General features: G+C 41.3%; 1 protein-coding gene across 2 annotated transcripts in view; it reads left to right on the top strand.

The window, feature by feature from the left end:
- Positions 1-16,189, top strand: part of ANO6 (anoctamin 6) — a 196,606-nt gene that overhangs the window by 34,969 nt on the left and 145,448 nt on the right. The window contains exon 2 of one of the 2 annotated variants that reach the window (XM_058743042.1): positions 12,659-12,721. The exons of the other annotated variant lie outside the window; for it this stretch is intronic. Coding sequence (XP_058599025.1) covers positions 12,659-12,721 — 63 coding nt within the window. The remainder of the gene's footprint in view (positions 1-12,658; positions 12,722-16,189) is intronic. 2 annotated transcript variants of the gene reach the window in all.

Genomic DNA, 16,189 nt, shown 5'->3' with positions numbered 1-16,189 from the left:
TCTTACCCTCATCATGGACTTTTTATGTGATTTTGTTTAATTTTTAAAATAGACCGAGTGACCTTTGAATTTAAAAAAAAAAAAAAAAAGTCATTCCTCCCGAGAAGTCCAAGGGCAATATGATCTCAAGATTGGTTGTTATTTTCTTCCACTCCCCTTTTGGCTTCTGTGATCTGGCTCTCTTGGCCCTCCTCCTACATCTGACTGTTCCTTCTTGGTCTCCTGCTTCTTCTGCTCTGCTTAAAATGCTCGTGTTACTTAGAGTACGAACCTCAGTCCACTTCTCTTCTTGTCCTTGTTTTCTCAGGGCTTTCCCATTCACACCTGCAGTTTAGAGGTTCTGGCCTGTTCTTTGACTCTAGAGACCTCCCTGCCCCCAGGCCATTTCCACTGGGATGCCCTCCCTTCTGTACTTCCTTCTTTCTCCTTCTTTCTCCTTCACTCTGTTACCCCCACTCCACCTGTCCTGTGATGACCTCAGTGGCTTGACTGCCGACTCCCCAGGACTCAGCCAGGCACTGGCATAAAGTCGGCACTCAGAATGTGCTCAGTGATTTAATGTCCACGGTTGAACCCCTTATCCTCCTGTGTCCAATAGGCACACACTCAAAACACATGTCTTCCTGTGTTCTCTTTCTGAACGAATGGCATTACCATCCAGTTTCCCCTCCGACCTCTCTCTTCTCACACCACCCTGCTGCTGCTTTTTTTCCACATCCAGCCCTTTTGATTTTTTTTTCTTTTTTTGTTTATTCATTCTGAGAGAGGGAGCATGTGTGGGAGGAGGGGCAAAGAGAGAGGAGAGAGAGAATCTCAAGCAGGCTCTGTGCTGTGCTGTTAGTGCAGAGCCTGACACGGGGCTTGAACCCACAGACTGTGAGATCATGACCTGAGCCGAGATCAAGAGTCAGACACTTAACCGACTGAGCCACCCAGGTGCCCCAAGACCTTTAAATTCTATCTTACGTGTTTCTGAGTCCATTCCCTTCCTTCAGTCGCAAATATCACTACCGTGGTCCTTGGCTTTCCTCTCTCTCACCTGGACTGTGGTCATATCTCTTTGTATTTTAGCCTTCCAGTCTTCTCAAATCACTTTCTTCTGAATACTATTGCCAGATTAATCTGTCCAAAGAACCTATGTGAACATGCCACCCTCCTACACTTACAAACCTACGAGGAAGAAAACTGCAAACTTTACCAAGACTACAAAAAGAAATAAATGCCGGGCGTTTTCTGTGCTCCCCGTATGGGGTGACAGTAGGAAAGTGTTGATGCTTTGTAGTCTTTTTTTTTTTTTCAGTTTACTACAGTGCTAATCAAGAACCCAAAGGGAGTTTTCTGAGAAAATTGGATAAAGTGATTCACTTATCTTATAAAATAAATGTGTGAGAATAAATATGAGAAACTGAAGTATAATTATCGCCTTTGAGGTAAGGAAACTTGGCGTTGAACCTCAGCTCTGGTACATATGGTCTTGTGCACTTACCCCCTGCCCTTTACTATGTCTTCCTCTTGAAAATGGCATTATGGTAGGAACCACCTCTAAGAATTTTTGTGAGGATTAAATGGTATAGTGGCAGAATGCGGGTAGTATATTTCATGCAATGTCTGGTACCTCAGAAATGCTTCATAAATATTAGCAGAGGCAAAAGAACATGAAAACCACAGCCACATACACATACATACATGTTTACATAATATATAAAGATGAAAGAATAGTAATAGTGGTTGTCTCAATATGGTGGGGTTACAGATTTTTCTTATTTGTACCTTTTCTCCATTTTCTATAACTATCATTTGTCACTTTTTTTAAAAAAAAAAATTTAATATTCATTTTTGAGAGACAGAGTGTGAGCTGGGGAGGGACAGAGAGAGAACGAGACAAAGAATCTGAAGCAGGCTCCAGGCTCTGAACTGTCAGCACAGAGCCTGATGCGGGGCATGAACCCACGAACTGTGAGATCGTGACCTGAGCTGAAGTTGGAAACTTAAACCAACTGAGCCACCCAGGTGCCCCTGTCACTTTTTAAACAGAAATTTCTCAGTGACTTTCCACCTTTATGCAATAAATCCAGATTCCCCTACACTTCATTCAGTGCCCTCCATAACCTCATTCTGTTTTACTTCTCTCTCCTCATTGATTATGACTTTTTCCTGCCTACCTTTGAAGTCACCATGAATCCTGAATTACCTTACTCCCTGTACATATGGTTTCTTGCCTGCATGCCTTGCTCTCTCCTCTGTCTGTAATGTCCAATCCTGGCTTTGTCTTATTTCCTGTAGCTTCTCCTTGAAGATTTAGCTTATAGTCACTCATCAGATGAAGCCTTAGGAGCACCGTGTTATAAGTATTTGATCCTGTGTCTGTTTTCCTCAGTGCGGTGTTTTTCTCCTGAATGAGGATTTTACCGGAATCTGGAAGCAAAAGTTGATTACATTATAGTCCGTACATTCAGGTTGCTTATAATTAGGAGGAGGAGAAAGGGATGAATACACGAAGGCAGTAAATATTGTAGGATCTCTGATACAAGTACCTGCACAGTTCAGTAGGGCAGAAAGAAGGGTGCAGGTAGTCCTTCTGGGGGCAGGTGAATTAGGGTGAAGAGTTCATGAATGTGTTCATTCAAGAGGTGATGCTTAAGTGGCTGAATAATGTTTCCTGGGCAGAACACATGGGGACAGGTGTTCTAGGCAGGGTGTGGGAGAATGATGACGAGTTGTGTTTGAGGTGGGTCACCATGGTGCTTGGCACCATAGAAGCTCAAAAATACGCAAACTGAACTGTATGCCCCCTCCTAGTATCCAGTGATTCGGAAGTTTGTGAATCCCCAGAAGTTGGATACCATATTTTATGTTTATGTGCTTCTGGGAATTTTTCTGGAGAATTTCACCTGATTTTCCCAGACAGTTGCACGGCCAATGAAAGGTTTAAAAATGTTTGACAAATATTATAGCACAGGAAATAGGGGAAGTGAGGGGTGGAGGATAGAAAATGATGTGCAGATAAGCTGACTCATGCTGCAGCTGGTGGTCATGCTCCTGGCATCTACAGGGCAGTTACCTGCTGGAGCCACTGAGAGCCTGGTCATGCAGGCACTTCTTGTAATGGTCCCACACACTCTCTTCTCGCTCCTTTCACCAAGCAGGCTCATTCCTGTCTCTTCATTTGCTCCCACTGAGCCATTACAGTGTTCTCTCCCTGAGAGTCAAAGCAACTCTCCAGGGCAGGAAACATTATGGGGCTGAAAGACTGGGGAGAGAATGGAAGCACCATATGTTTTATTCTGAAAATAAAGTAAGGAGGTGAATATGTGAGAACAAGAAAGCAAATACAGTAACCAAAGCAATTTGGAGGAAATGGTATTAAATAGACTGCGTTAAAAGACTGCAATGGCATTAACCCCCCCCCAGAGACACTGTGGGTCAGCTCATTCATTCCTCAGAGCTGGCCAGTAAAGAGATGTGTGAATTATCCAACTCTTAGAATCCTCTTGGAATCCTTAGCATCCAACTCTTAGCAGATCCAGGGTCCTCCTTCTCTACCCCTCTGTGCAGCTATAATAATACCCTCTATTATACTTTTGTTCTAGAACATATTGCACTGTGGTGGTGTAATTGTTGATACTCTTTTCTTGTATAAGGCATGACTGTCTTATGTTTGAATGCCCAGCATTTAGTGTTGGGCTCAGTTCATGTTTGTTAGAAGAATGAACTTGAGCTTTCTAGCCTGAAGGTAGTAGAGTTCATGGTTTAGCCTGCACACACCCATACACACAAACCCAAACAGCTGAAGATTTCCATTATCCTTTGCCTAAGGAGGCCCTCAAGTAAAAGCACTAATCAAGGAAGGGAGCAGATCTTTTGCAAAGACAGGGGCTGTTCTTTTGAAGGGAGGTATTTGGTGCAGTATTGAGTCTGATGCAATATCAGATGCCGTCAGCTTGCTAACCAGTTTTGGTCAGCACAGGCAAAGCAAAGGACAAAGGTTACTGGAGCAGACACAGCGGGCACTGTTGGTCACACTTGGATCTGCCTCAGGAGCACCCACACACCCTCATCTGTGGCCCAAAGTCAAGTAACCTTCAGAAGCATAACGATTATGTAGTTGTATTTTTCAAAGCTCAGCACTCCAGGCATGAAGCAGGCGGCTGGTTGCCTTGTGTGATGCTCAGCTCTGTTCAGAGGCATTCAGAGGATCCCCAGCTAACAGGGTGTGTGGGGAGCTTGCGGAGGGCTCAGGGGAGTCACAGATGTGTTTAAAGGAACGGAAGATTTAAAAATTAGAATGTCAAAGAAGGAACTGAAGGGGCGCTTCATGGTCTCAGGCGTATGAAGTACACAGAGAATAGTGGTTAGTATTTTCCAATTACTGAGGAACAAAGAACAGGAAAATTGTTCTGAACTATATCATGAGGGCTTCTGAAATGATGGAGTGTATTTGAAGATTATTGAAAATATCTTGATATATCTCTATCATGTTACCTTTATTAGTTATAGATAGCTGGTCATTTTAGACATTCAATTCATTTACACTGTTGCTTTCCCAGATTAGACACTTGCTGTAAAGAAGGAAAGGAAAAGAAACTAGGGGTACTGCCTGAGCATCTCCTGACAACAGGCTCTGGGTTTTCCAACATCTCTGATTTACAGACATCATACCATTTTAACGCCTGAGGGGTAGGTATTACCATCCCCATTTATTTATGGGGAATCTGAAGCCAGGAGCATGCAAGGTGACAATCGGAGGTGCCAATCCTCAGTCTATGTTATATGGTAATTCAGTCCTAAGTCTGTGTGACTCCAAAGGCCTTGCTTCTAACTTGTCTGTGAGATACAATGAGTCTAGTTTTCCTGAGGCTGTCTGGATGCCTCATTCTCCATGAGGAGAGACCTGGCCTGTCCCAGGTCCTGAAAACCTTCGCCTCGGAGTATAACTGTGTGTTTGTTCCAGTTTGGCATTTACATGTCCAAAACAAGCGTCTATTGCCATTTCTCAGCCTAGGCAAAGGATACTTACGGAGTAGCAAATCTGTAGTGCATGTTTTCTGGCATAGCAAAAAGAAAAAGAAGAAAAATACGTTTCAATCTAATAAATATCAAATTTTGCCTCCACTGACATGCCTGTGGATGATCTCCACCGTGAAGGCAAGCAGAGGTGGTATGTGGTATGTAAGTACATCAAGGATCTTAGCAAGGTGAATGATTCCCATGTACGTTGAGTTTGCTGGTGAGCAAACCTTCCTATCCCTGACGCTTGCTGTCCATATCTTTTTCTGATTGTATGCATTATACATGGGCATTTGTGGATATTTTGGAAAACACGGAAAATTTTAAATAAAGCAAAAATCTACCCCCCTAGTGCTACCACCCTAGGATAAACCAAACATGAGTACCTTAGTATGCTACTTTCTAGCCTTTTAGAAACGCAGATGTAATTTCATGTCATTTAGACCTAGGGTACCCCACCTTTTCATTTAACTTGCCTCATAAGCATTCCCTAATTATTTTATTTTTCATCATGGTAAAATATACATAACATGATATGGGCCATTTTATGCATCTTCGAATGTGTAATTCAGGAATATTAGATAGTCACTGTTCTGTGTAACCATCGTTGCTGTGCATCTCCACAGCTTTGTTTTTTTTTATCCTTGGTATTCTCTATATTTAAAAATGCTTCACAAACCACACTTAAAACTGCATAATATCCAGCCATAGATAACTTACTTGAAAGCATTTACTACCAAACTTTCAACAGATGCTGATTTTTGTGCTCACTATGATGTAGACTTTATGGCTAAGGTAGTGAACCAAATGTGGTTTTTGCCTTCTTCTTGGACCTTAAGCCTGGTGAAGGAAGTAGCCAGAAGTGGGCAGTTGGAGTCCTGTAGAGGGTGAGCGTGGGGGCCGGGGGTGCAAATGGGAAGAGAGCCCCTAACTTAGGTATAATTTACACAATCTTTCCTTGATTATTGTAGATCTAGTGTGTAGCAGATTTTTTTTTTTTTAGCTGTTATAAGTAATATTGTGAGATATTTATAGGTGTAAATATTTGTTCACATTCAGATTATTTTATGAACGTTTCGAAAAGTGGAATTACTGAATTACTTACTGCAACAGCAAAGTAAGAGGTATTCTTTTGGAGCACTGGTTATTGTTAACCCAAACTTCACCATTCTAAAGGTTGGGAGCTGCCACCAAGCATTTCCCTTGCCTGTTCCATCTTGTGAGCTCTACTGACCTTTTCAAATAAATGTATGTCTGACTTGTAGGATTATGTGAAGAGTTGGGGCTGAGAACTGAGTGTATCCAACTGGGAAGAGCTAAGGAGGACAGGGGCAAAGGGAATATGGCTGAGATTGACATTTAGTGTCACAGATGACATTTGAACTGTCCAGTTGGTTGACTCCCATCAAAGGCCTTGGTCTGACTCCTGCTTTAGGGCTGTGCTCTCTGTGTGTGCTGACAGAGTTTGGCTTCCTTCTGTGAAATTCAGACTTGCAGACTTGAAGCTCATTGTGAAGTAAAAAGCCTATAAAAAAACAAAGTATCTGTTTATCATCTAAACAGAAATTTTTGGTCTATTATCAGCTGGAAGAGACTTTTGGATAGTATATAATCTTCCCTGTTCAGACCATAGATGAAGCTTCTGAGGTTTTGAAAACTTAAGAAACATTCTGAAGGAAACCAGTTGGGTAGATAGAGAAATCTCTCTTGAGTTCTCTTGTGGTTTACTCCATAACCTGCCCCATGTTTTCTTAGCCTTTGTTCTTGTCCTTGGAGCTCTTCTCTTCTTTCTTTTAAATTCCTGTTTGGCTTTCTGCCATTTTCTTCTAAGATGCTGTTCATCTTCAGTGTTGCATACATATATGTGTTGGTGGATGTCTATCAATAGTCATCACGTTCTGCTGAAGTGTTTGCATGCCTTTTTCTGTGTTGGTCTTAGCCTACTAATTTGTTTGCCACCTGCTGTCTTCATCTTGGCCTAGGTGTTTATTGGAAAGTCCCTGTTGGCTCTGGCAAAAGTAACCAGTGATGTTTTATTTTGCTCCCTTTGTGTTAGCCCTTTTGAGGAATTTTGTAGGGTTTTGTTTTTTTATTAATGTTAAGTAGTACACCTTCCGGTGATGTAGTAAATATGGAAACCTGGTCTGGGGCCAAAGAGTAAATAGTTTTTAAATAGACCATTAATATTGAGAATCGAAATAGTACACAGATCTCTGATGTATTTATTTTATGATGACGGATATATAACAATTAAGTTGGTAAAGCTTTACCACAAATACACATCGTTATATACATGTGCATATACTTTTTTATGTATAGTAAATCTTGTAAGGTCAAACTTACAAAAAAGTTAACATTGCTTTGTGTTTGACAAAGTGCCATTATCTTCAGTAGAGCTTCATATCTAATGACTCTAAATATAGGACCAGAGGCCGGCCCCCTGACAATAATTAGAAAAAAGAACTTGAAAAGCCAGAGCACCAAATTTGGGCTGAGGCTGTCAGCCCCAGTATGAAGTGATTATTATGTAGTTGGAAAATTCTGTAGCTTAGATCCTAAACAATTTCTGGTAATCCATAGCTCAAAATAATTCACAGAGTTATCAGGTTCTTTCATTTATGAGAGAAAGGAATGATTCCTCATTTATCTTAAGTCTTTTATGTTGGCAATTCCGTCCTTAATTAAAAAGGCATTGGCATTTTCATTATGAAAATGGTTTTCCTGGACTTATAGCTGAGTCCATTAATTTAGTGTTTCAAAACTGATTGGCATTAGCCTGTTAGTTACTTTTATATAAAAGCAACTTAAAAATTCATTTTCGAGTGTCTTGATTTTCAAGACCATTCCAGACATCTGGTCCTCCTGGGTCTACTGGATCGATGTGTTAAGTTCTGGAGAACTAGGGAATAAATATAGCACACTCCACTTCCAAAAAAGATGACAGCCATTATCACTGTTTAAGGCACTTGAGGAGAGCCTAAGTAGACGCACCCTAGATGAATACCTTACACTTGTTCTCTCTCTCATTTTCTTCCATATCTTTCAGTGTAGAGAGATGAATGTAATAGCAATGATATTTCCTTAAATGCTTACTATCAAGCCATGTGTTATGTCCTGTTAGCATTCATAACAGTCCTATGAAGATAGGTAGTATGCCCATTTCACACATTGGGAGGCTGAGACTCCCCAAGAGGTCACCTGATTAACCCCTGACACCTCTTGATTGATTGATCCTTGTCATTCCCCTACCACCTCTGTTCCCTTCTGCACATCACTGCTGGTCCCATCTGTGTTCTTTATAACATTCTCCTCCAGACACACCTTCTAAGAGTCCACACTGCATAGGGATAAAGCCCAGATTTCAACATGTGTACAGGTTGACCGCGACTTCTTTAACTTTATGCCCCACAACCTCCTTACAAGAATCTGCACTAGATTCTTAACACAAAGGTGTACTTCCCCAGCTGTTTCTCCTGCAAATGGCTATTATTTGCCAGACACTCCATTAGGATCATAGGTAAAGTTCTTACCTTCAAAACTTTAGACTAGTAGCAAGATAGATGTGCACATACATCACTTCTCCTTAACTTTTATGTATCTAATCCCAGATTGGCTTACAGCATTTGCCCTTGGTGAAAGTTTCCCGTACCATTCAAGGCAAAAGTTGATTCCACCTTTCTCTGAATGAAACCTGAACTGACTGTACCAAATATTCATCTTCAAGTTTTAATCTTATTTTCATGTACCTGGATCTTAGCCCACTTCTCGGTTATAGACTCTATAGGCAAAGTCTGTGATTTTAATATATCTTTGATTTTTAAATTCTATTTTTAAAGAAAAGGTTAATTTGTAAAAAATCTATAAAATGTCATAAAGAAATTTCAGCATTGGGCCACCATATTTTTTTTTTTTTTTTAACGTTTATTTATTTTTGAGACAGAGAGAGACAGAGCATGAATGGGGGAGGGGCAGAGAGAGAAGGAGACACAGAATCGGAAGCAGGCTCCAGGCTCTGAGCCATCGGCCCAGAGCCCGACGCGGGGCTCGAACTCACGGACTGTGAGATCGTGACCTGAGCTGAAGTCGGACGCTTAACCGACTGAGCCACCCAGGCACCCCGGGCCACCATATTTTTAATATATTGCGTGATGGTCTGAGACCACATGTGTTAAAGTATAAAAAATTAGGTTGGCACACAAAAGTGGCATGTCATTTGTTTTTCTGGATGTTTAAAAAAAAACCTCTGGCACCAAGGTTTTTTTTCAAAAATTTTTTTAATTGAATTAATAATATTACTGTGATACCTTCCTCTTCACTAGTTATTAGCACAGGAAGAAAGCCTTTTGAACATGAACCAGGCCTTTAAAAGACACTAATAAATATCTTGAGTGCTAGTCCTTCAAGTTATGGGACTTGTTAAAAATGCCATAAATGGTAAGTGAATGAGCAAATGGAGTCCTGACTAGGGAGGTTGGAAACCTGTTCTATTCCTGACACAAGCCACTTAAAGGGGGGTGACTCTGATGTCAGAGGCACAGTGAACCCCGATGTCTTTGCGTGCCAAATGTGGCCCCGATTTCTTTGTCCGCTATGATGCATGCCAAAGGATGCATCATAGCAGACATTGTGGGTTTTTGACACATTAAATACTTTTATAGGTGCCTCTTCCCATTTGTGTTAGTTGAACTTCATTCATCTGTTGGTTTATAGATAAATTTATTTTCTCATAGTTCTGGAGGGTGGAAGTCCAAGGTCAAAGTGTTGGCACATTTGGTTTCTTCTGAGGCTTCTCTCCTTGGCTTGCAGCTGCCACCTTCTCGCTGTGTCCTCATATGGTCTTTTCTCTATGTGTGCATATCTTTGCGTGTGGGGTCTCTCTGTCTGGATCTTCTCTTTAAAGCCAGTCAGCTTGGATCAGGGATCACTCAAATGGCCTCATTTTAACTTCATCACCTCTTTAAGGTGCATACAGTTATATTCTGTGTATGGGGAGTTAAGGCTTCAGCATTTTGAGGATTTTGAGGAGACACAATTTAGCACATAACATCTATTTAAAATAACCTTCATTTATTTTATATAGAGACTAGTAAAAAGAAGAAACCAAAAATAGCCTTCTACCTAGTTAGTGCCTATTGTTAAAGAGGGAGGGTAAGAACATGAAAAGATAATTCAAACTGTATTCAGGGTTATAAAAGGAAATTGAATGAGGCAACCTCTTTAAATATATTTACACAAATGTTTACTATGCAGAGTCCAGGTACATTTTTTCTCTGATCTTAATGTATCACACAAAACACAGATCTCTCGGTATCTACACACCCTCTGTATGACTACATTGTATTCCATTGTATATGTCCTGTATTTTAATGTAACTAGTGACCATTTAATGGGCATTTAAGTTGTTTCTAGGTATCTTCCCCAATCCTTGCCTCCATTACAAATAATGGATTTGGATTCCTTTTAAATACACATTATGGAGAGAAGAAGGATGAGCTACCTAATAAAAACAACTGGCATTTGGTTTGGGTAAAGGCAAGCCTTTGTTTTTCACCTTCCTGTTTATTGGCCCTTCTTAGTTGCTGTGAAAGGTATTTCAGTCTTTCTTACCCTCCAGCCCCTGACCATATGCCACAACGTCCTTCCTGAATAATGTGGAAGGAGGGGCTTCCCCTGGCAGCATTAGGTCATATCACGCCGCTGTCCTTCCTCCTACGGAAGAAAGGTCTATCTGAATCATGAACAGGCAGAAACTATTTTTAGTTAAGTAGAACAGTTTTTCTTGTAAGAATTGCTGTTTCCGTGCCCACGATGGCACATGAATCCTTTCTGGCTGCTTCTACCCTTTGGAGAGGGGCCAGCTTTCTAATGGAATGTAAGCAGTCTTACTGCTAATCAAGATTTACAGCTGAGACTGAGATGCCTGGCTGCTCATTGGATTTGCAGACCCTCTAAGCTAGCAGCGGCGACTCTGAGACGAAGTTCAGTGCAGAGGCCACCCGTCCTGTTCTCCAGGCCCTCCCTCCGTCCTCAGGCCCGGCCTCTCAGCCACGGGTATCATCTGGCATTATTTTGTAAGCTGTGCCACGGTGCAGATGTTCTTTGCTGAAGAATTACTTTCATTTCTGACTCATTTCAGGAAATGAGGCAGTCTATCAGAGGTGTTCTTCATTTTCAGACCCATGGAGAATTCATTTTCTCCTGGGATTTCTAACCACATGTGGGCAGTGCTTTATTTACCCAGATGTGAGAAATAACAGTAATGAACAGCCCTTTTCCAAAGCAGGCCTTACTTCCCGACAGAATCCAATGTGAAGACCCACAGGAGCTTATGCTCTTATTAATGTAAATATTTCTGAGGTTTTGGTTTTGTGTGATGCTTGTGGACATGCTGTGTGTATGGGCTTCGGTGCAAGAAAAATATAATTTAGCAACAGAGTTAAAAGGTAGTCTGGAGTGTTTCTAATTACTGTTTGTTTAGTTCACCATTGCCCTAATAAGTGGATTTAAGTAACCTTGGGGGTAGGGAATGTAATGTTCATATTCTAGTTAGCCATGCAAATCAAATTCTAACTCAGTATTGCAGAGAACACGCCATGGAGTCGTTTTATATGTATTCCACTGAATTTTAAATTTAGAACTGAGAGCATTTTGGAATGGGCATTTTCTACCTGCCCTGCATCGGCATGAATTGTGTACATGTCCCAAATCAACTCTACTGTGTGCTACAACCTTATTAAAATTTTTTTCAATGTTTATTTATCTTTGAGAGAGAGAAAGAGAGAGAGAGAATGAATGAATGAATGAGCAGGGGAGGAGCAGAGAGAGAGGGAAACATAGAATCTGAAGCAGGCTCCAGGCTCTGAGCTGTCAGCACAGAGCCTGACATGGGGCTCGAACCCACAAACTGTGAGATCATGACCTGAGCTGAAGTCAGATGCTTAACCAACTGAGCCATTGAGGCACCCCACTACAACGCCATTTAAAATCCATCAGTGGTCTTTGACATTCAGTTCTCTTTTTAATTTGAAATAAAAGAGAGGGAGAGACTTAAAAGTTTCTCTTTCCTTTTTTTCCCCATCCTTCAGTGGCTGTAATAGGAAATGTATTAAGGGGACGTAGAGCAGTGGTTCTCTCAACCTTGGCTGCACCTTGGAATCAGCCTGGGAACTTTAAAAACTACAGATGCCTGGGTCCCACCTGCAGAGATTCTGGGTTAACTGTTTGGCATGCAACCTACCTTGGGATTTTTCAAAAGCTCCCCAGTGGATGTTATTGTGCTCTAGATGCTGAGAACCACAGACATGAGAGACCTCTCATCCAGGGGTTCCCAGCTCTGGCTGCAGACTAACATCACCTGGAAAGCTGTTGAAAGAAACACAGATGCCCCCCCCCCCCCATTGAAGCGACATTTCTGGAGGAGGGAGCCAGTATTGCTTGAAAGCCCCCAGATGATTCTGATGCACAGCAAGGGTTAAGGCAAGCTGACATAATCTAACTATCGCATGTCACAGGTGAGAAAAACATGGTCGTATCCCAGTTGTTGCAGGAGCAAGTTTGGGACTCAGGTCTGACCCTCCAACTGGTCTCTGCTGCTCGACACCACCCCCTGGTATTTGTCCGTTGTATTTATTGATGCTTCCTCATCCTTCAGGTGATGTTCCTGCCTCCAGGAGGCCTTTTCTGACTCCTCATACTCTCCACTCATCCAGTCGGGGTAAGATGCCCTTCTTTTATATTTGAACAGCGCCTCGAGCTCTCCTCTAAGACTGTCAACTCCGGGATGACAGGAGTCGTCCTTTCTGTAACATGGTGGCAAGGTGTAGGCTCCCAGATAATTTGTTGAGTCGAGGTTCCCTGATTCTTTATTTTTCAGTTAGTGCACATGGACTGCTAACGAGAATCCATTTCTATGTGTTACCTTCTGAAAATAGCTTCTGAAAGCAAAAGTCATTTATTTTTCTAGGGCCCACTGTCCTGTGGGTCAAGATCTCATACACAAGGACTCCCCATCCCTACCTTCCAGAACAGAGGTTTTGGAGAAAAAAGAATTCACGGGGCTTTTGATAACAATGAAAATAAAATTTCAGTGACCTCACAAATTGTTACTTAAAACATCTGGGGACTTTTGAATAACGTACTTATGAGTGTGTATGGCATCAGTGGAAGGGAGTATGTGGCATTTATTTTAAGACAAAAAGTTGTATGAGGAAAATAATGCTATTTCATGGAAATATGTTTTAGGGATTAAATTATGTCCTTTATCATACTGCATATAAAACTCTGAGAAGCCACATTCTGTTAGCATAGCTGAATTAAATCCTTTAGCTTCTCTGGATTCATACATTAAATTCTTTTCAGTTGATTTAAAAAAAAAAAACTGTCTTCTGTCATCCCACTTTACTTAAGGTCATGCTTGGTCAGTGTCTTATTTTTATTTGAAAAACATTTCCAGGTTTGCAGTATTTGTGTTTATTCTTGTAGCTGTACCAGAGATTTGTCTCAGAAAGCAGATTGCAACTAGTATCTCTTCAGTTGAAGAGGCCAGGAGGCTGCACACAGGAATAACAGAGAATTTGAAGCTTATGTGGAGAATTTGAAACTTTTGGAGCCTAGACTATAAACTGGACTGAGTTATAGGGTAAATGTGAAAATGATGTTAAGACGTTGCAGCCAGGAGAGAATGATGGGAGTGTGTGGGCTCGTTCTGAAGTCTTAGACTTCTAGGCTACTGCTTTATCCACTCAGGTTATGATCTCATGGTTTTGTGGGTTCGAGCCCCATGTCAGGCTCTGTGCTGACAGTGCAGAGCCTGCATGGGATTCTCTGTCTCCCTTTCTACCCCACCCCCCTTCACAATGTCTCTCTCTCAAAATAAATAAATAAATAAAAACTTAAGAAAAAGGAAAGTGGCAGTGTGCCCACAGGTAAGTGAAGCCACCATATAGTCGGGAATCTTCCTTAAACAAATATTCTTAAAAATTTCAGGAAAAAGTTAGGTCATTTAGCTGGAGGGAAATGTAAAATGCTTTTATATTAAAATATTTTTGATTATACTGTGGAATATAAAGTGCTACATTTTGCATGACTTTTTTTTTTTAAAGGTGAAATATGAAATTTTAGAGAAGCACTTCTGTCCAGTCTCTCCTTTGCTGTTATTTGGGTGGAAAATGAATAGACTGATAAAATTTTGCTAAGGAACCAGCCTCTATCATGCTAATTTCAGAGGCTCAGCAGTATACTGTGGAAGAGAAGGGGGGGTGGGGGAGAGGAGATTTATTAAACACATAAGACACAGTGTTCAGTGTTTCAACCATGTTGTGTCATCAGATCTTTAGGACTACCCTGCAAATTAGGACTTAATTCACACCAGCTTTTATGTGCGAGGACATATATATGCACCTGTCCACTACGGAGCAGAGCCAGAATTTAAATCCAGGTCTGTCTGATTCCAAGGTCCCTGTAATTTTCTTACTAACATGACCTCTTAGTCATGAGAGTGGAAAAGTCTCCAGAGGAGAGTATTTACTGGTAGAAGTGGGCTGACTTTCAGCTTCCTTTACAGTTGTTATTGAACATTAATAGGTTAACATTTATAAGCTTCTGTGACGTGGTTAAAAGCACTTCTTCATAATGTTCTATAAAGTTCTGACTTTAAAACGGCATGCCGTTGTTGCAGTGGTGTAGAGTTCAGGCGTATTCATCGCCATGATTTGAAGAGGGGAAAGGAATAGTCAGCAATGACCATTTTTGGTCCAAACACAGGCAGAATTTTGTAAATTCATCTCTCAGATGTCACGCATTTGACTTGAGGGAGGCAGCAAAGCAAGATGGTTGATAGTTTGCACTTTGCCATGTGATTCCTGGGTTTGAGGGGCCTGGCCCTGTTGCCTACTAGCTGTGTGATCTTGGGCAAGTCACCTAACCCCTTGGTGCCTTAGTTTCTTCATCAAAAAGGCAGGGCTAATAATAACTTGATTAAACTTGCTGTTTTGAGAATTAAATAACATAAGGCATATAAAGAGCTTGGAACATTGTGTGAGAGAAAGTAAGTGCTCAGTAGATGTTTAGCTATTCTCAGTGGACAGAAGCTAGATGCTACATGACCCAGCAACCCTACTGCTAGGTATTGACTTGAGAAATGAAAACCCATGTCGACAAAAGACCCTCTAGTAAAAGTTTATAGAAGTTTTATTCATAATTAGCAAAACGTGGAAATAACTCAAATGTCCACCAGCTGGCAAATGGATAGGCTGTGGTACATCCACACAATGGAATAGTGTTCAGTAGCAAAAAGGAACAGATTACTGATCCAGGCCAACAGCATGGATAAATCTCAAAAGTGTTCTGCTTAGTGAAAGAAGCCAGATAGAAGAGGCTGCGTATGATTTGATTCCGTGTATATGGCATTCTGAAAAGACAAAACTGTAGGGAGACATCGGATGGTTGCTTGCCAAGGACCAGAAGCAAGCAGAGAAGATTGAGTGTGGAGGGGCAAGGGAAGGCTCTTTGGGGTGATGGAAATACTCTGTATCTTAATTGCCCTGGAGGTTACATGACTACACATTAGTCAAAACGCATCAGACTTAGGGTAAATTTTTTCCCGTGTATAAGTTAAACCTTAGTAAACCTGATTAATAATAATAATAAAAAAAAGTCAGGTGCTGCATCATATGACAAATAGTGGGAGAAAAGGGGTTTAGAAACAGTAATCGGAAGTGGCAGAAACTGAAGATATTTTGCAGTTTCAAGGACTATGGAAGATGGGTGGAATGATTTCATTAATTTTCCTCTCACAGGCTGTGAGTTAGAAAAATATAGAAACCTGTGGAATGGTTCTGTCCTACCCAAACATACCTGATTCTCTTTGCTGTGCGCACTGGTCTGCTACCCCATTTCTTTTAAGCCTACCCACGAGAGCTGCTTGTATTTCTCAGGCCTGGGGATCTCCTGGGTTGCTTCCCAGGAGAATCCTGAAGGAGGGAGGGCTGGCTGTGTGATGAGGCATTCATGGAAACAGAGCGTTGGTGTTCTAGATGAACTGAGGGTTACTATTCCAGTTTATTAAGTAGTCTGAGTGCATTTATGGATAAGATATGTTATCTCAGCCCATTGTTCATTCATCATGAGTCATGGAGGCCCTGGCCCTTGATCACGGAGCTCATGCTTATCGTTAGCAGCACTG

Source organism: Neofelis nebulosa, chromosome 8 (assembly GCF_028018385.1).
Source record: "Neofelis nebulosa isolate mNeoNeb1 chromosome 8, mNeoNeb1.pri, whole genome shotgun sequence".
NCBI classification, from domain to species: domain Eukaryota; kingdom Metazoa; phylum Chordata; class Mammalia; order Carnivora; family Felidae; genus Neofelis; species Neofelis nebulosa.
This window is presented reverse-complemented; position numbering and strand designations above follow the sequence as displayed.